The following is a 20042-nucleotide window of genomic DNA, read 5'->3' as shown; positions in this document are numbered from 1 at the left end:
TGGCTGTTATGAGTAAGGACTATTATTATTATTATTATTTTTTTATTAATTACTGCAGCGCGACATGTCAGCATTTGACAAGATGTATTTTACTTTATTACATACAATGGTAAAAGGAACAGAACGTGCAGACATCAAGACGAACCGGAATACAATATTATGTCAGTAAGAAATTATAGGGTGTTTACACGCAGAGCAGCGCGGGACAGGCTGTGGGTCAGATTAGACAACATGCCCCCTGAATTGTAGGTGATGGTAAACGGTGATGGTAAAAATTCGTGATGTTTATATTTTGTGGAAAAATAGTTAGAGTTCGTCTTAGCCCAGAACTGTATAATAACTTTGCTGAGCAATCCCAACCCTATCATTGGCAACACTGTGGTGAGTGACAGACCCTGCTGATTATTTCAGTCCTAACTTCAACCCCACCAAGAGTTTGGTTTGCACAGTGTGCTTGGCACCAGGCGAGTGTGCCACATCTGTATTTGTTGGTATTTTTTCCATTCTAAAAGCAAGAGCAATCCAAAGGTTCTGGGAAATCAGTAACTGAGCGAATAAACACACAGAAAGCCAGCCCTATTCTTAGCCAATTTAATTCGAAGCCAAGAACTGCATATGTGTGGTAGCTGGACTCCTGCAAGAGGGTAGGCATTCCACTTAACTGTGCGAGTATGTAGTCCACTGTATTACCTGGCAAGCTTAACTAAAAGACTATTAACAGCTGTCTGAGACACTGATTCACCTGAGCTACAACAGAGGTTACTATGAATAACCTGCTTACCTGGCTAAGAATAGCAAACACCTTTACAAATAGCCTCTTCAAGCACAAGCAGGTATCTGGACTGGACAGATTGAACATGTATTAGTGTTCAGTAGGCTAATTTGCAACGTTGTAGCGTGTCCGTCAGTCAAACATGTCGCCAAGAGAGAGCGCTGAACGAGGCAGAAGAGTTCCTCTTTTAGTTCCTGTCCTGTGCAGCATGTGTCTCTGCTCAAGGTGAAGATCGGGGCAAGGTGGCCTTGTTAAATTAGAAACCTTCCACTGGCAAGCCCGTATGAACATCTGACCTCTTACCGCATCAGGTGTGTGTTAGGATATCCCATTACACTGAAGAGACATGAATAACACGGTCAATCAACTGCATATAAATGAGGCAAAGAGGAGCTCCAGTGGGCTAAAGGTCTGTTTGTGTTTTTCCATTAAGTATGACGACTATAGACAAACTATGCGCTGAAAAAAATGAATTTAGAGGAAATAAATGAGAGCAACACGAGCAAACTAAATGTATAAAAGATTGTTTTCTTTTGGATAAATAAAGTATCTAACATCCCACAAAATTCAGTGGTTGATCCTATGAAATAAGTTGCTTTCTGACAGTCTATATGCTGATTATTTTCCCTATGAAGCACATGGACGTGAGGCTTGTCCATTTCTCTTTTGACTAGAAGAGAAACCTCTACGCTGAGCTTTACAAGCAAGTCTAGCCACTAGTAGAGAAATTCCCTCAGTTAGGTCAACGGTCTCTCCATTCAAAGCATTATGTTACACATTTAGCAAGGCAATGGTCGCTTTGCCATTAAAGTTTGCATAATCTAGCCTTTGAATTCACAACACTGCATAGTGCGGCTCAGGCTTGCGTGTATGTGGCCCACTTTATTCGCAAACAAGCTTATCGGTGCCCTTCTCCACTAAAATCAGCAGCAGCTCTCCAGAGACACTGACTCACCTTTCAGATAAAACGTGTTGCTATAAATAACGGGATTAAATGACTTAGTATAAAAACAACATTTGCAAATACCCTCTCCAAGCACAACCTGGGACCTAATTCAGCAAAATACACCGAGTTATCAGTTTATAAGATTCACCTGTACGATGTAATGTTCAGCTTTTGTTGACAGTGTCAGAGTATGAAACTGATAAAAGCCCTGTCGAGTTGTACGGGGACTTTGAGTGAAATCTGAGACAAAATTTGAACTAAACCGAGGTCTGGACTCTGACTTCGCCATTGTTGCTTTGAAACCAAACCCCAGTAGCTTTTGCTTTATCTTTGAGGTCACTGTCCTCCCGGAAAATGTCCCCAAGTCACACATTTCTTGCAGACTACAGCAGGCTCTACTATAGATTTCTCAGTATTTTGCTATATTTATTTTTCCTGCTGCACAGACACATCCCGTCAGCATGACGCTGCAACCAGCACGCTTCGTGGAGGGGATGTTGTGTTTCTGACATCAAGCAGAGTTTACACCGAATATAGCCTGACTCACCGGATATAGGCTGCAGATATAAGCCTGCTGCTATCTGCTTGTTACCGTTTTCAAAATCCCCTTCGCCATGGGAAATAACAACAACTTCCGAGCTGGCGACCTACACGCTGAAAATGGCAAGTTTTGACAAAGATTCGGATTGTGCAATCACACAGTCGTCGTCGTACGTCTTTTACGGTTTTTTGTGGCGTTTTCTTTGCAGGAGTTGAGCCATTTTAATGACAGTGATCCCCTCCTCAATGCTGACACAGCGCTGTGGAGATACACCACATACAGCTCAGTTCTGGTCTCATCAGAATACAGAACCTTCTTCTCTTCTACAGGCCTACTGACAAATGCTAGCCCAGATGTCTTTTTGCCATAAATTGCAACCTGTGAGGCAACTAGGCAATGGTTGTATAGTGTCTTATGGCGTGAATTTGTTTGTTTCCTTATGTGATGTTGTTTTTTCCAGGCAGTTTGATAAACCAGCAGATGGACAGGTGTATTTTGGAGATTACAAAACACACCTGTAAAGTGCATTTTGTAATTGTGTATTTTGTAATTGTAGATATGTTTTTTGTATTACAGATCTTTTTAACAGTAGATATGTTGACATGTCAAAGCAGGAAAATCACAGGTGGAATTAATAACATGAATAAGGACTGCAGAGCATTAAGGTAGGCCAGTTCCAGGGCTCTGGTATGGTACATACTCGCTCACTAGGACATTCAGTGGAACCGATCCATTATTAAATGCTATTAGTTAGACCTCTGCTTTTCTTGCTGTGACAAGTCAAATTGTTTGCTTTGAAAAAGGTCTACGAAATCAATTATTTTGTGTTTTAAATTTGTTCTGAAAATTCAACCCACAATATTACAATAAAAGCCTTATTAAAAGCCCTCAACTGTGATTAAATGTTGTAAAAGAGTAAAACATGATACAGTTTTCCACTGTGAATTTGATGGCAATCAATCACACTGTCCAAAATGTGGGAGCATTTCTTTTAGCAGTATATTAGCTAGGAGTTGACTGATAATCGGCCTGGCCAATTATCGGATCCAATATTTACGTATTTTTACGATTATCAGAATCATTATTTTTATTAGAAATTGATTGCCAATAAAATAAATTGATTAAAAATGTGCTACTTTGGCTCTGATAAAAATCTGTAAAAAATGTACTCAGATAAAAGTACAAAGTAGGTCAGTTAAAATGTACTCTGAGTAAACGTTACTGCGTTACATGTTTAAATGGGGGAGGGGAGGTAAAAAAAAAAAAAAAAAATTCTATAATGATTTATGATAAAACAAATAAATTAAAGAACATCTTTGGGCTACCAGGAATGCATATAAGCTGTTCCCAGGTGAGAACTGCACCAAAATCAACCAATAAATTCCACTCAGGCACTTCGCTGCCTGTGCATACAGCTGATAATTACAAATACACACTCAGTTGGCAGTTTATTAGGTACACCTAGCTACAACTAATGCAGTCCTATACAACAGTCCGACAATAAATCCTCCTTTCATGAAGGCTGTAATGTTCAGTTTTTATTAAAACTGTTTTAGAGAGTTGTTGAATCAAATGTATGACCATTTTGGAGGATATAGTGTGTGATGCTGTTGAGCTGTATTGCATTATAGAGAGAGGTGTTTCTGATATTTAGCCTATATTCATTGATATAAATTGGATGGAAAAAATAATAGAAACACCTGGACACCACTGCAGGTGTCCACAGACTTTATGTAGAAGTAATTTTGTTTTGGAGTTTGCGTTCATCTTAACTTTGACACCCAGATTTTCATTTTCACGTCAAATGTATATTGGTTCCAAATATCGGTTATTGGTCTCCTTGATTACTAATAATCAGTATCGGCCCTGAAAAAAGCATATCTGTTGACCCCTAATATTGGCCTTCATTGTCCCAAAACTAAAATCTCTCTCTCTATCTCTCTCTCGCTGCACAGCTGAGTGCAACAGCGGGCCCAAGTGGGATCTTTGACACAGAAGGCAGATACTTTGGCTTTTGGTCACAGGGGCCACCAAAGTCAACAAAAATCCCAAACCCCACATGGTGTCTAAATAAATCTGAAATGTGATCTCTTGGAAGATTGTCAGTTGTTGAATCACAAACTGTCAATACCTCAGTGTAAATATGCAAATAGTTTGGCTGTCAAGTACTTTGTTTTTCATTTAGTAACCTATATCATTTGCCTTTCAAACAAGCTGCCATCACATTTTTGAATGAATTAGACAGAGTGGGAGAAAGAGGGAGAGAAAAGAAGAAGCAGAAAAAAGTTGGAGATGGAAATGGTAAAAAAGTGACAAATAGAGACAGAGTGTATTTGCCATTGAGGGAGTGGTTTACAAAAAAACTGGTACAAAAGGTTGGAAGTTCAACTGAAGGGGGGGTGGGAGACAAAGAGGGAAACAGAGAAACAAAGTGAGAGATGGAGAAGTAGTTAAAGTCATCACGTCAGCAGTCACCAGGGAGCTGGTGTGAGACTGATGTAAAATACATACAGGAAGAGGGAGTGGTTAAAAAAAAGATCTGGATTCAAAAGATCAAGTGATGTAAGAGAGGCAGGGCTGGGAGTGACAGAAAAAATGCGAAAGCGGCAGCTCTGCTCACTCCGCCCACTAATAGACACGGACAAACACTGCGTTACCGTGGCAATAACAAGGAGTTGGAGAGCATGACAAAACCCGTCTGGCATTAAAGCCAGCCTCCAGCCTCCTGGATGACATCAATCCAGTCTTCTTACTGGGAGCAACAGCCATTTTTTTCTCCACTGCTCAGGGCCAGCTCCGGCAGTCTACTGGGCAGAATGCATCGTGTCAAAACTTATTTTTGGTCACGCTGTAGTCGTGTCCAGACAATTTTGGGGAGTTTTGGAAATGTTTTGTCCTTGCAATTCAACTAACATCCTTCTTCTGTGGTAGAGTTACGTGCTGTACAACTACACTTTGCTAGAGTTACTGCCACCAACAAGTCTTCAAACAAGTAGGTTCAACATGCTGAACGTGCTGTATTCCAAGCTCGGCAAAGTAAAAATCATTGTGGCAGAGGTAGGCTATATGGTTAAAATAACGTTTAAGTTGGCCTTAAATATTCCGCACGGACACTAGACGAATATTTACTCTCAGTCACAACAATAAATGGAGCGTACCTTGTCCCCTCACTCACTCAGTCCAGTCACGAAAAACCCAAGGAAGACACTTGAGACACTGGAGAAAAAATGATCAGACTGGATCTGTATACATAATGACATAGCGAATGTTTATTTTGTCTAATGAAATAGATAGAAGACGTGACACCAGTTTTTTGTAATTCTACTGTACTGTAGCCCCATGCCAGTGTTAAATTAACATCAGCCAAAAAAAAAAAAAACCCCACAAAAAACATTATTATTTGCCATAGCCCAAAATGCCATATCCATGTTGCCTCTTTTGTCTTCCCAACGGTTCAAATCTAAAGATATTCAATACAGTGTCATGTATGATATGAAGAAAAGCAGCAAATCATCATATTTGAGAAGCTGGAATTAGTAAATGTTTGGCATTTTTTGCATGAAAAATGACTGAAACTATCAATTGGATATCTAAATAGTTGCCGATTCATTTTGGGTTGATCAACTGATCAATTAATCAACAAACTGTTTCAGCTTTAGACGAACTGATGAAATTTTGAAAGGTGGCTCCAAAGACAAACTTATCCACTGCTGACCCACAAGATCACAACCACTCGGAATATATGATCTTATCTAAATACCAATACTTCTATCCAAAAGCAGAATTATAATAAATACTTGGTAAATATTTATTGTATAATCCAGCCCTGGTGGGTGATATCAAGTACTGCTATGATGGATGAAAGCCAGAGTAGCTGATTGAAAAAACTCTAATCTCTACCTGGAAACAAAACTGGTTCGGTACAGTGAGGTAGGACGCAAGCTGAAGCTACTTTACTCTCCACATAAAAACACCAACCACTCAGTGTCCTTGAGTGAGTGAATGTCTGGTTTACAGTTTATGGTGACTCTGAACTTACATAGATCCAAAAATATGAATGGATTTGACCACACCAACGTTTTCTGTCCGTCATGCGAATCAGATAATGTTTGTCACGTTGCAGACTTTCACCAAGATGAAAACACGAACAGAAGTTTGTATTAACCATGCTACAAACTGCCAAAACAAAACAAAAAAAAACACCTCCAACTGTTTCTACCAGACGCAAAAATGTGACTCACTTGTACGTAACTTGAGCTGGCGAGAGATCTGGTTTAGGGAACATAATTGTGGCAAAATGGACTGATGTTCAATTCATCCTCATTTGGCATGAGTCCCAAAAGAAAATGTTATGATGAACATGTCTGTCGGGCAAGTTCAATTTAATGTCCCTCACAGGGAGTGCTCAGCTGGCAGGAAGAGTGTAATTGAAAGCAATGTAATCTAAAAGCTATTATTCAAATCAATCTCCATTCACATTTTTAGTTTTGTGGGGGAAAACTCTCATGGTCAGAGAAAAATGACAAAGCAGATTCACTTATGTTTCAAATGCGCTTCCTGGCCAAGAGCTCCATGGCCCTCACTGAAGCCTTGGCTTCGGAAGTGTTTGACTCTGACAAACACATCCTGCGCTAATAGCTGCATTCATTATGACCAGACTGTGGTGGTGGAAGGCAAAACAGACATCGTTTTCATCTTTTAAACTTAGGAGACGTTAGTCTTAATGAATATGTGAACATTAACTAAGAGGGAAAACGGAAGTGAAAAGAAGTCCAGCATAATTTTTCCCACTTTAACACTGGAGCTCCCTTAAAAGTTTAGCACCAGGCCAGTTTTAGCATTGTCATTTCCATTGCACAAAACATCAGTATTTTTTTTCATTTAATCTTGTTTTCTACGAGGGATTGGACAGACATGTATCAGCTATGACGCTTTTTTGTGAGCCATGCTGATCACTGCTGTGATTTGGATTTATTTGTTTGGATCTATCTTTCCTGCTGACCTACTGGTAGATGCCTGGCTTCAAAAATGTATTGGCAGTTATAGGACAGTACTTCGTTTACAAAACATTTTTCCCAAAGCCATATAAACTGTGTAAGCCTTTCCTGTTTCTAAGAGTAACCTTTGGTCTTCACGGCATTTAATACCTCCTGCTACTGACTCGTCATCCTGACTGTCCTCACCAACAGTTTTGGAATAGTTTGGATTAGGTGAGTTTTCTCTCGAAAAAGGAATCAATATTTGATTTACTGTCACCCAATAGGGTCAGAGATTGCTGGCCAAAAAAACTTCACTGGATAGTGAGAGGATTCCTGCACAATGCTCTTATGCTAACAAGGACAACAGCTCTCCACTCAAGTCTCTCTGTCTTTTTTCTTTAGACTTGCAATCACAGAAAGCAAGTCAGGAAAAAAAATATCCCTCCTAATGGCGTCATCATCCCCACCACTGACCTCTTGTTGCTTTCAGATGATTCCAACAGTGCTGAGTCTTTGCTGTTGCCATTGGAGCTGCCCAATGACTCATGGCTGTGGCTCTCGTTGCCATTACTCTCATTGCCGTGGCTTTCATTGCTGTGCGACTCGGTCCCACTCCCACTAGACCCGCTGCTCTTCATCTCCACGTCCTCCTCAGGAAGTGAGCGGGAGCGGGTGTTCTTGCGATGGTTGTGCGACGAGGTGGGGGGGTCCTGGCCACTGCTGTCGCTGCCCTCCGAAGGGGGGCCTAGGTCAGGCCCACCTTGGCTGTAGCCACCCATCCGGTGCAGCTGCGCTATGGAGCTGCACCCTGAGGCCCCCCTTGGCATGGAGCTGCAAGAGGCACCATCCTGGTCATTGAGAATTGGGAAGCAATAGGGCTTGGAGTCTGAATCTTCGGACATCAGGAGGTGTGCTGCCCTGGGCTTGTTCCAGGTTAGTTAACTGGATGAAGAAAGAACTCAATCACCCCATTTTCAAAAGGGTGTCGCCGCAGGGAATAGGGGAGGAAGTGGACTGGTCTGTTGACAGAGGGAGGTTATTCATATTAGAAATGAAGTAACCATCATACACATGCAAGTTATGCATCATTTAAATATTTAGAAAACTTATGGTTGAGTAGATATATGGTAGTATGCTGTGACTACAACACATAATTACACTGTTAGTTAGTTCTCAAGTGAAAATAAAAATGTTCTGCTGACTACAAAGGCATGCATCCTTTTGACTTCATAACCACACAGTGACAACACAACTCCTTCTGGACAGGCGACAGAATGTTTACTAAATGAAATCACCTATGTAAGTTTAAAGTCTCAGCAAGAGCATTTTTAGTGCCATACTGACATGAAGTTTATAGTAAGCCTTAGAAAATTATCAGCAAAAGGCAAAGTAGATAAAGCAGATAGATAGATAATTTCTATTATATTAGTCATAACCTGCAAAAACACTGTATGTTCTTTAATACAATTATGTCATCATTCGTGTGTGCCTACATATGAATGTATATACACACACAAGCAAGCACACACGCACGCATGCGCACATTTCATAAATGCTTCAGAGAGAAAAATCAATGCTGCGCCAGTCCTCCTTCAAGTGTCTTTCCGTCTTTTGTCTGGTGCGATATCAGAGACATAGCAGGGTGTAACGCCTGACCTCTGCAGACCCCTGGCAAGTGCTTCTCTGATGCACAGTGAAAATGCTCACTGGTAAAGACAGTGTGGCCTTTAGAAAAAAGCGGTCTGTCCCATCTGAGCCTTCCAGCCCTTTCAAGAGATCATCCACCCTAGGACACATAAAACACTAGACAGCATTTATCTGAATGCCACCACAGGTTGATCGCCAACAGCTAGCCCTGATTTCTGTGTCCTCAAGTGGTCGAGTGATGCAGCAACCAGGGTCATAAACACACTGGCCTGTACAATGCCAGTGTCATCTCATATACGGATGCCAGATTTCAGCAGAATGCGAAAGAGACATACTCTAACTGTTCAAACTGCCCAGTGTTGGGTAGAACTTTCCTAGGAAATACCCTCTGGTTACTTGAGGTGACGTGTGTTAGATTTTTGGGAGCATCAACAATGGCGTGTTTGGAATAAACACAAGGAAAACTGTGAAGTAACCATTATCAGAGGAAGAAACTTTCAACAGATCATCTATGGCAAAAGACGATATAGCAGTGTCCGAACTGTTGAGCCAACACAACGAAATCCAGTTCAAAAATACCACAATGGCTGACGACTGTGCATGCACATTTTTGGTTAATTCAAAAACTAAAAAATAATGGAAGCAAATGAAAGGCAGACTGAAGATTTCGAAAGAGAATTTGCAAAGTAAAATGTGGCAAGAACCATCTTGTGAGTTACATGTACCGAAAAGTACAAGACCAAACGGTTGAGATGAAATGGTAGTTTGCACTGCTTCAGCCCATAATGATACAGAATTATGGTAATTATACCGTAGTAATGAATGTAACCCATTGTTTGTATGATTGTCTCTGTGTGAAGCACATTTGTATTTTAGTCTTGACATCTTTGCAGTAAACTTACCAAACTGAATTCTTGCACAAATAAATTTTAACTCAGTGATACCAACACTGGTCTGACTTGTTAATTATGAGAAAATTAGATTTAGAGCACAAAGAAACAATTTTTTTTAAATCACTCAAGTAATCCTGTTCCTGGGTAACATTTTACAGTCACACGAAAGCCACAAATCGTCCAAGTATAACCTCCGGCCTGCCTGTTTTCCAGTGATAACTTGACTAGGTGCTGGCATACCTTTCTCTCTGACCTGCAATGGAAAAATTTCTATTTAATTCTATCACTTCTACCCTTAGGACACAGAGCTCTATGCCGTCCTTAATTCCCCTGAGCTCTATGGAGATGTGTATGTGTGTTTATATAGTCTCTCCAAGTTAGTCTTGTGTGTCAAGCCCATGCAAGTTACGTAGGCTTTACCTTGTGTGACGTTCATGTTGTCTGTTGATTTGTTAATGATCTGTTGAAAGCTGTGAGTTACACTGTGTGTACAGTATGTGAGTATGTAATGCTGGAAAGGCAGCAAATGCTTCATAACTACGGCTGGTTTCCCATAGCCAGTTCAATTTTGGATGTGGTTCCAAGTTGGTAAAATACCTAGATTCGTTAAACTCAAGAGCTGACTAATCTCTAATTTAAACTGTGATTCACATTTACTTAATCTCTTTAGTTAGTCTGTTTTGCCTCTTTCTGACGCTACAGGCATTGGTATAGTTAAAAAAAAAAAGAAGTGCTCAGCCTCAGCCTACTGCTGTTGTTAAACCTTAATCTGTGACCCGTCAGATTTTGTGACCTGTAGCGGTACAACAATGAGTTCACCTTCTGGTAACGGTAAGAGCGTTGTGCATGCAGAACGTCAATGATTTACTTAATTGATATTCACAGAATGATAAAGTACAATTAATATTCCTTTCACTGTGTTGTTTTTACTTTGGTTTCTACGTGCTCTACAGCAACAGCACAGTCCCCCAGTGAGGAGCAAAAAGCAGCAAAAGCAAAAGGAAAACTGAGGGTTAATGGATGTCACAGAGCAGTGACAAAACTTGTGGGGACAGCTCTAAAACCTGTCAGCGTAGCAGAATATTAATGGTCTGGGTTTGACGGTGACTTAGTTTGTATTTAGTATCAGTGTCGTGCTTGTATGGCAATTGGTCCCATAATCACGATTAAAATCACAAATTGTGTTATTAACATGACTGGAAGAAGCTAGATTCTTAAATATCGACTTCTTTCTTTCTGTACACAAGACAGTTAAACTGTGTTTTGTTACTCTGCTGAGTGAAATAAACAGTACATTTTTGTAACAGACCAAACAAACTACTTAAAAAGACTTGATAAGAGATTCGAAAGGATTCAGATTCAATAAGTGGATTTGGAAGCGGGGTTGGTGTTGATGCAAAAAGCCTTGATAAACTTATGCCTCAATGTTTAATATCTCTCCTTGTTATGGGAGTATTTTTAAAACACCGGATTTGTCAGCAACCTTGTTTAATTTTTAAGAATGTTTTTATTGAACATTTTAAAGTATTAAAGATCGCAACCCCGGGATCCTCCCTTGATTTCTATTTATAGTGTACCTAATCAATAGGTTCAGAGCTTGAGTTCAACAGAAAAAGCACACATAAGCCAAATAATAATACAGACTCGACTCACAAGTAAAGTACAGTTTGGGAACGTAGTCAGGCAGTTAACAATATACTACATACAAAAACCTGGACAAAAAAAACTGAAGACCAAAGAAGCAAAACTGGCTCAAATGAACAATTCTACAAATGGTGGGTAAGGTACATAAAGCTGCATGCATTGATGTGTGTTCCTGAATTTGTCTTTAAAAGCTGGTTACTTATACAGTAACGTTCAGTGCCTGTGTGCAGCTGACGACCTGGAACTCGGATGGCGATGTCATGATTTTGCCAAAACTTTATGGCTAAGTGACTGCAGTAAAATACGTCCATTAATAATTAACTTATCCGGGGGCCCTGTGCCAGTTGGTAGCAAGCCGTGAACTCATAGCCATGTCTGCTGTCACTGACCTGCTGCACAGTAGGGGTTTTTTTTCGTCCCTGCTGCTGTGTGAAATGGGTCAGCATACGGTGGAAACACTACCACGACAATCAAGAAAAGCATACAGTAGGTGAGCGTGGTAAGCTAAATGGAGCAATGAGTTTGGCAATGACTTGGATTCTGCGCAGAATGCAGCACTTTAGATCAGCTTTGTGATTAAGCTATTTTCTGCAGAATAGGTCTGGCTTGTTTGGCCCGTGCATGGTACATGATGTTCCAGTACCAAGAATGGAATCAAATATTTACTCCAGCAACACCCAAAAATGCATGAGATGGTTTATTATACGGATTCACCAAAGACCTGTGTTGACAGAAACATAGATCTTACTCAAAATTGATGACTCACTCAAATGGCTTCAAGATAATAAACAAGAACAGCCGATAAACAGCATACAATTGAAGTCCTTAACAGTGTTTTATACTGAACATTTATCTTTTGAAAACCACCTGCTTACTATTTTTGATTAGAGTTTATAAATGTCCAGGCTACCTTGGTAGTAGGGGTTATCTGAGGGTAAATCAACACGTTTGTTTTTTTTCTTCACTTTTTTTCCTGTCAAGAACTAAATCTATTTCATCCTGCTGAGCTGCTGCTGCAGGGAAGGAAGCAGAGAAAAGAGCATTGTAAATTTCCTGTGCCCCCACTAAGAAAACCACTTTTCAGTCAGTCACCAGACCCATAAACACTGGCCATGACGCATTGAAATGTCAGTTATGATGCTTTCCCTGTCAAAATGCATGGTGTCTGGTAGCAGGTCTAAGAAGCAGTTACATCCTACAATGAGGATCTTAGGAGACTTTAAGAGATGATTTAAAATAAATCACTTTTTCTTTGTAAAAAGTTGGGACACTACTTTCAGACAGGGCTTATAATCATTAAAGCTAAGGTTGGAAATTAAAATGTGATTGTATTTGTTTACGTTCTTAGGTCTAGCCACCACTGTGGTGGCGAATGCGGCTTTCCTAGACTGTTGGAAAGGGGGCCTGTGATCTTCATCTGTCTCATCCCTGTTTTCCAAGTTGCTGTAGATCTCAATGACTGCCACAAGTGACTACAAGAAATACCCAGATCTTCTTGAAATCTTAATGTAATGTAAGAAACGGGCTTGCCATATCCTTTTTCTAAACAGAAGATTTATTGATGAATGACTGAAACCTTTACCTTACCCAGACAATTTAACCTTGCAATGCTGCAAATACAATTTGTAAAAAGGAACTATTTGCAGCCAGTACTAGAAAAAAAGACAAAGACAAAAATTAATTATGTTAGGTAGATATGATGGGCAGAGACTCAAGATTTTTACATTCAAAACAGTTAAATTCTTCTGTCTGTGCTCAAATGAATTTTTAATTTTTGGTCTCAGCAGCATATTGTCAATATCAACTGGCTTCCTGAGGCTTTCATTACTGCATATATGAATAAATGAATATTTCAGTATTGACACATTGATTTAAACCATTTCACCCTGACCTAACTACAGTTTATAACATGTAAGGTAGAAATTAGGCATCAAACAGAGAGGCTATGGGTTCAGAGGTTCTAGTTTTAAAAACAGCTCCCTCTCTGGAAGGGACAGATCATGCAGTTGCACCAAATAAAAGACCTGCTGAGAATTCATTCATGCTTTAATCTACCACTTCATTGTCTCATGAATTGTATAAGTTGTAATTCCAAATAAAAAAACATTCCAGTTCTCTTTTGTCCATCGTAAAAAATATTTATTTCAAAGTAGTCTGATCATATTATCTAATGTGTTACACAATACATAATCTATGTATGATCTTATACAACCATGCTGAAGTGGCTGCAGTTTTATAGCTGGGCATCATCTTGGAAGAATTCATTTTATCAATGACAGCGTGTAGTCACCATCTTGTGCAGTGGACTCAAATTTTAGGGAGACTTTAAAGTTTAGCGAAAACTTGAGTGCAACCCCGCAGCTTCGTTTACAGTTATTACAGCACGTTACCCCAAAAGCGACTGCATCTCTTAGGTCACGTAGCGACTCCCCTGCCAGGTCCAGTTACTGAGAAACCGCTGAGATCAACGCTAGAAAGTGAAGCACACAAACTGCAACAATGGCTTTAAAAACTCCAATTACAGCTGGGTATCCAATTTCAGTACCAACAGTCAGCACCGATAGCTTTGGCAGATTTTTGGTCTTATTTACTTCGTCTTTGATTAGACATTTCCTGATGTAATTCATAATCTTATTTTATGAATGTTTCTTATTCAAACAAGGTTCCTATGCTACAGTTTGTGTTAAGACAAAAATGAACTCGGAAAACTTTGCTTCAGTCTTGATACAAAAAACTTGGATATCTCATCGGCATAAATTAAGAAAATGTTCACCTGCTCTAAGTCTGACAGGCACACTTAACAGCATTAATATAATTTTTGCTCCAAGAAAATAAACTCTTAAATATCTGTCAGTGATACACTTTTACTTTTGTGAAACATCATGTAAATGGAAAAAAAACAAAGAAAACATGTCTTCTGTACGCAACATAGGCAGACTTCTGCCGAAGAAACCTCGTTACTAGATTACTGATTACTAAACCTTTAACCAAGTCTCTAAAGTGTGTGTACTTTGTAAATCTGCTTCCAGACCATCACTGTGTAATCTGGTGTTTTATCAGTCTATTGCCTCATACTTGTTATTATTTTTTCCTACTTTAATGCGATTTATCATAGTAATCTGGATTCTTTTATGTAAGCAAACATAGTTTTTATTCTGTAATCCTTAGAGGAAACGAGTGCCGCGAGTTTTTTCACGTGAAGACATGGCTGAGGTTGCTCTGTTGCTTGTTTCCTCCTTCGCTGACCTACATCTATCCTCAATGACATCTTCAATAGCCATATGGATCAGATGCACACTGCACTCTGCACACTGAATTGCGCCTTCCAAGACCACATAAGGCTTTATCCATTTTCCAAGTGGCTAAAAAGGGGGACAGAAACCTTCGCGTTCAGATTGAGAAGGAACCGTCCAATTACAGAGCGAGGATTAACTTTGTCTTTTTTCTTTCTCAATTCCTAGACCACCAGAGTTCAGTTAGAGAACTCTACATAAAGCAGCAGACTGACAGGATAAGATATAATCCAAACCAACTGCTGCATAGATGCTTTGGCAGCCTCCCAATTAGAAACACAACGGTTAAAAATGTCTGCATTAGAAAAACCAGGGTATGCTAGACTCTCATGTAACATGATCTGCTTTGAGAGCAACAATTCAGTCCTTGAATAAAGTTTGCCCGACTATAAGTAGAAAAAAAGTCATTTGCGAGCACCCTCTTCTCACGCTGCAATTTTGGGCAGGGAAATTTGTAACCGGCGCGATGCCAAACCTCCCACTGACCGCAATAAGATATAGTGAGAACAGTAAGATGAACACATCTAAATGACTTCTCCCTCGCCAGCCGTACATGCGGCAGTCACCCTGTCTCCTCCCTCTCCAGTCAAAAAGGGGAAACCTCAGTATGTCTCTCACCACATCAGACTCGTTGCTGATATACTGCATTGTGCTGGACTGCTTAATGGTGTCTAACACAGAGAATCACTGTTAAATTAAGTTCCATCTTTCAATGCTAAATACTGACCCTTTTATCGAAAGGATTAAGTGCAAAATTTAATTTCAAGCTTAAACACATCCTAGCCACATCTGTAACCCCAACACTCGATTTTCTGATTATTTCTTTCTTGACTTGGCTTTATGTTGCTTGAGGCAGAGTTTTGAACCAAAGTGACCAGGAACCATGCACAAATATGCCATGACTTTTAATTCATCTGTTCAACCCCCTCCTATTTGGGCCGGCAACACCTCCGTTAATAAATAAAAATGACAATAGAAAACAGCAAACAAGTAGTAGAAGTAAAATGCAAACCGGTATCAAAAGTAAAAGGGGCTGCCTTGAGAGGGCGTCATTATCAATACACTGAGCAGTAGGCAGTATTTTAATCATGTAAATGATTGTGTTTGAACCCCAGCGATGCTTGACACTGTCCATGCCAGGTAAAAAAAAAAAACTCGTATCTCCAGTTTTGAAGGGATATTCAGGTTTTCAGATTATGACTTTGCTACACAGGCTAAGAAAAATCTCTAAACCCTAGTATTAAAACCCTTTACATAATGTAAAAAAATAAAAATAAAAAAAAATGCTTTGTCATCAGGCTAAAACTACACAGTTTTTTTTGGAGATACGAGATTTTTTGGAGGACAACAGCATGAAGGATGTAACCCGATACTTTGCCGGTAGTTAATTATCTTCCCTGCGAGGTTGTAACTACAGCCTTACAAGAGTACCCCTGCCCAACGTCTGTTGTGCATCAAGAAGTAAACTTCAACAAAAAGGAAAGACTCACTACTCACTTCAGCCACACTGAACAATCGCCACTGTCAAAGCCCATTACCGTGAATGAGTGCGTCCAAGAGGCAGTCCATCCCTAACGTGAGGATTTTTCTCTCTTCTGCCCAAACCGCCCGACGCAAGCACCGCAGCGCGTCCGGCGGTCTCCTCGGGGGGGAGAGCCGCGGCTCGCAAACTCCCCAATCGGCGCTGCATGCGAACTCGCGCCATGTGCTGCCGCGGCAGACTCTTTATATAAGGCGTTATGCCGGAGTTTTCGTGTGACGGCGGCACCAGAAAGCACGTCTACAATGCACCATATGGGACCGGTCTCCACCACGACCGCGGTCGCCCCCCCCCACGTCAACTCCGACAACTCTGCCGCGACGTCACACACCATCGGCCCCACGTTAGAGTGCATTTACCCTCCTTGCAGGAAATCTAAGTCCCGTACGGCGCGGACCGGCCGCGGTATTCGAGTCTACGGCTCGGAGGGGTTTATTCCCCGGCGGACGGACTCGCGTCCCCGCTGTCATGTGGGCAGGGCTAGTAGCTCGTTGGACTCTACGGTAGTCTAGTGACCGGGACCGACGCTCGCGCTGACACAGTTATGCAACTTCCACGATTGCCACTAACACGGTGTTTTACGCGAACGGTGTCGTTATCTTCATTTGACAACCTTTTAGAAACACACAACGACGCCGATGCTGGACGCCAGAGCTCGCGCGAACAAGTGAACTGCACCAACCTCACGAAAAGGCAGATCCTCCACGGTTCCCGGTGTCTCCGTTAAAGAAGAGCTTGTTTCTGAAGGTATTTCTTGTTGAATCCCGACCACATGCAGCGTACGAGTGCCGCCGGTCCTAGGCTGGTCTGACACACTGCTTTCTGCCCGTTCAGGTTTCCACACACACCGGGACTGTGCCCTGGATCTCCAGCGGAGGCAGTGACCTCATTTCGAGCTCCTCCCTAAGCCCCACCCCCCAATCCACCGCCGGCTCCGCGCCCATTGGTCCCGGGGGCTGCCCGTCTCCGGCTCACGGCGGTCTGAACCAATCGACGCGCCCTGCCTCCAGGGGGGCGGTTACGGTAACTGCCGCTCCGCGCTGCTACTGGTCGCCAGCGCAGTCAGTCGCTTTACATAAGGATGTCACAGTTTTCACGTGGAAACCCACGGCTACCGCCGGCGTGAGGGAGGCGAGAGCAAATCACTACGAGGCAGCTGCCGGTGAATGAAGCGGTGCCGATGGTTGGCTCTCAGCGGCTCAGCACGGCCGACTGTTATCTAAACGGTTATACAAGTGTGTGTGTGTGGCCAATGTGTGTGAACCATTTGGTGCGCAATCATTAACATAGCATTAAAGTTCCTTGACTCTCCTACAACTGTGATATAACACAAGGTGTCTTTGATCGTGACTGTTATTTAATTCATCGCCATCCTTACATAAAAACCAGTGCAATGTTAATGTGATAATGTTTCAGTGTTTGTTTCGCAACGGCATTGCGTCTCGCATGTTGTGATACATATGAAATAACAAATCACTTTTTTTGTGTGTGTGCTATTTTGTTTTTTCTTCCCGAGCATGATCTCATGTTGCAGAGTTGTGTTCACACACACATACACACACACTATATATGTGTATACTGTGTGTGCAACTTGAAGTTCTGTTCAAGTTGAAAGGCGTATGGAGATCCAAGTATATTTAAACACCAGTTCTTGCATATTAATAGGTCAATGGCGAAACAAACATACATACAAATAATACACACTGTATGTACATACATACATAAAATATTCATTTGTCCAGTTCCAACCTTTTATCATCACAACTGAATATTTGGGATAGTTTTGAATTCTTTTCCTCAGAGGGGTGAGTCAAAAGTCGAACTGTTCCCCTAGTGGCTGGGTTTGGACCCATGTCAGCTGCTGGTCAAACCCCTTGTCAGTGGTGAATTTACGGACTTGCCTTTGGCAGCAAAGGTTTGGTGACCGATGCCAACGTCCGTTACTCCAATAACACAGTCAAATATTGTGTAATGAAATTCATAAGCTTCACACCCCCTCTGTTTATCAAAATGTGTTTGTACCCTTATTTTGACATTTCTTTCTGTCCTCTGCAATAACGTTTATTAACTCCCCGAGGAATAGTGCCAAGTCAGAAATGTGTATTGAAGTGGCTGCTACACCAAGCCTGCTTTTTGTTCTCACTGCCAATAAGGTCCTGTGTGTTTTTAGTCAACTAAAGCCAGTAAAAATTTCCTTTAGTGGCTTTCTAGATTCTTTTCTTTATGGTTTTTTTTTTTTTTTTTTTTTTTTTTAAGCTTGTTGACCTCTTGGGAGCTCTTTGTTTTCACTATATTCAGGCAGATACCTGAAATGGAACGCACTTACAACAAATACTCCCACAGTTGATACAGAGAGCCCTGATTAGAGGAGGCTGGATATTTCATTCACTTTATCAATATTTTTTTACTTGGACTTGGGCTGTATTCCCGTGCAAACAATGAATAACTCTGGATGGCTTTCAGTATGCAGAAGAAACATTGGTGAAATTTATGCGGCCAGTAATATCAATCCATTCTTTTACTCTTTTGTCAAAAAATAGCAAAGCCTGCGCCTGATGTGGCAATCTTTGAAATAATGCCATGCTGTGTGCTCTTATTTTGGCAATCTGCTTTTAATGCAAATTTATACTGCAGTTTAAGTAGGCTTAAGGTCTATTACTTATATCTAAAACATGTATTAAAAGTTGTAAATGCATATCATTGCATATCAATGATACCTTCTGCAACTTGCATCTGTGTGTGAGAACTCTGCATCAATGACCTACCGTGCTCCATAAAATAAATTCAATGCATTAAAGTTGAATCAGCCAATATCTTTCTTCCTATCCGTAATACTTCACTCTATGCTTTTTCAAAATCTACTTATCATGTTCAGAGTCCGGCGGGGTCGGAGTGTTTCCCAGCTCACAAATGGGTGAGAGGTGGGGAACACCCTGGACAGGTCGCTAGTCCATCATAGGACTAACACCTGTGGACAAACCACATGACACACACCTATAGGCAATTTGGAGTCTCCAATTGACCTGCATTTCTTGACTGTATGAGAGCCTGGAGGAAACGCACTGAGATATAGGGAGACACATGCAAACCACTTTCCACACAGAAAAGAATAATTGGCTGGATTCAAATCCAGGACACATTGCTAACGACTCAGCCATTAGGCAGCCCACACGCATATTCCTTCCCTAATAATAAGACTAGGTCAAAACCTAGTATATGGCCAGACAGTGTAATGTCTGCAAAACTGAGGACGTAGTTGAAAACTGTTGTGGAACTGCTGTAAACGACTACTTTTAATGGAAAGTAATGAAAGTCTGCTTGAACAGTCGCTAAATGTTGCTAGAAGATGCACTACGTGAATTTCCATATTCATGACATCATCGCGTTGCATTTGCATTCTGCCCAGTGTCAGCTGGTTTCAGCCCTTGATCCGTTTGCTTCTCTCCTACTCTCTGTGCTCACATATACACTATTTTAATAAAGCCAAATTCCTAATAAAGGTGTTTCTCGTTTACACCTTTTTCTGGTTCTGTTGTCAGACAGAAGATTGTAAAATGATCACTCAGAGAGACAGTCGGAAGCTCATTCACGTCTGTGTCAGCTGCTGTGCGGTCGATCGAATGAGATGCATAGAGAGGTGTGCCTGCAGAGGGAAACCCAAACTCCCACTCGCAGGGCAGAGCTGGCGACTCTCTTCCATGGAAAGTAGCTAAGGTTTGTCCAAAAAGTCACTACATTTTTCACTAGGTGCTTTTTTGAAAGAAAAAAGTTGCCAAAGGTGTCCGAA

The 20042-nt window shown here is 41.1% G+C and overlaps 1 protein-coding gene across 5 annotated transcripts in view; it reads right to left on the bottom strand.

Moving 5' to 3' along the window:
* per2 (period circadian clock 2) overlaps nucleotides 1-17111 on the bottom strand; it is a 35421-nt gene extending 18310 nt beyond the window's left edge. For all 5 annotated transcript variants that reach the window (XM_040144675.1, XM_040144677.1, XM_040144679.1 and 2 more), the window contains exons 1-2: nucleotides 16938-17111; nucleotides 7713-8257 (exon numbers count right to left, since the gene is read on the bottom strand). In XM_040144675.1, coding sequence (XP_040000609.1) covers nucleotides 7713-8140 — 428 coding nt within the window. In that variant the 5' untranslated portion in view covers nucleotides 8141-8257; nucleotides 16938-17111. The remainder of the gene's footprint in view (nucleotides 1-7712; nucleotides 8258-16937) is intronic.
* Nucleotides 17112-20042: the final 2931 nt, after the last annotated feature.

The sequence above is a fragment of the Xiphias gladius genome, chromosome 14 (genome assembly GCF_016859285.1).
Source record: "Xiphias gladius isolate SHS-SW01 ecotype Sanya breed wild chromosome 14, ASM1685928v1, whole genome shotgun sequence".
NCBI lineage: Eukaryota > Metazoa > Chordata > Actinopteri > Istiophoriformes > Xiphiidae > Xiphias > Xiphias gladius.
Note: the sequence above shows the minus strand (reverse complement) of the source record. Positions and strands in the feature narration are given on the sequence as shown.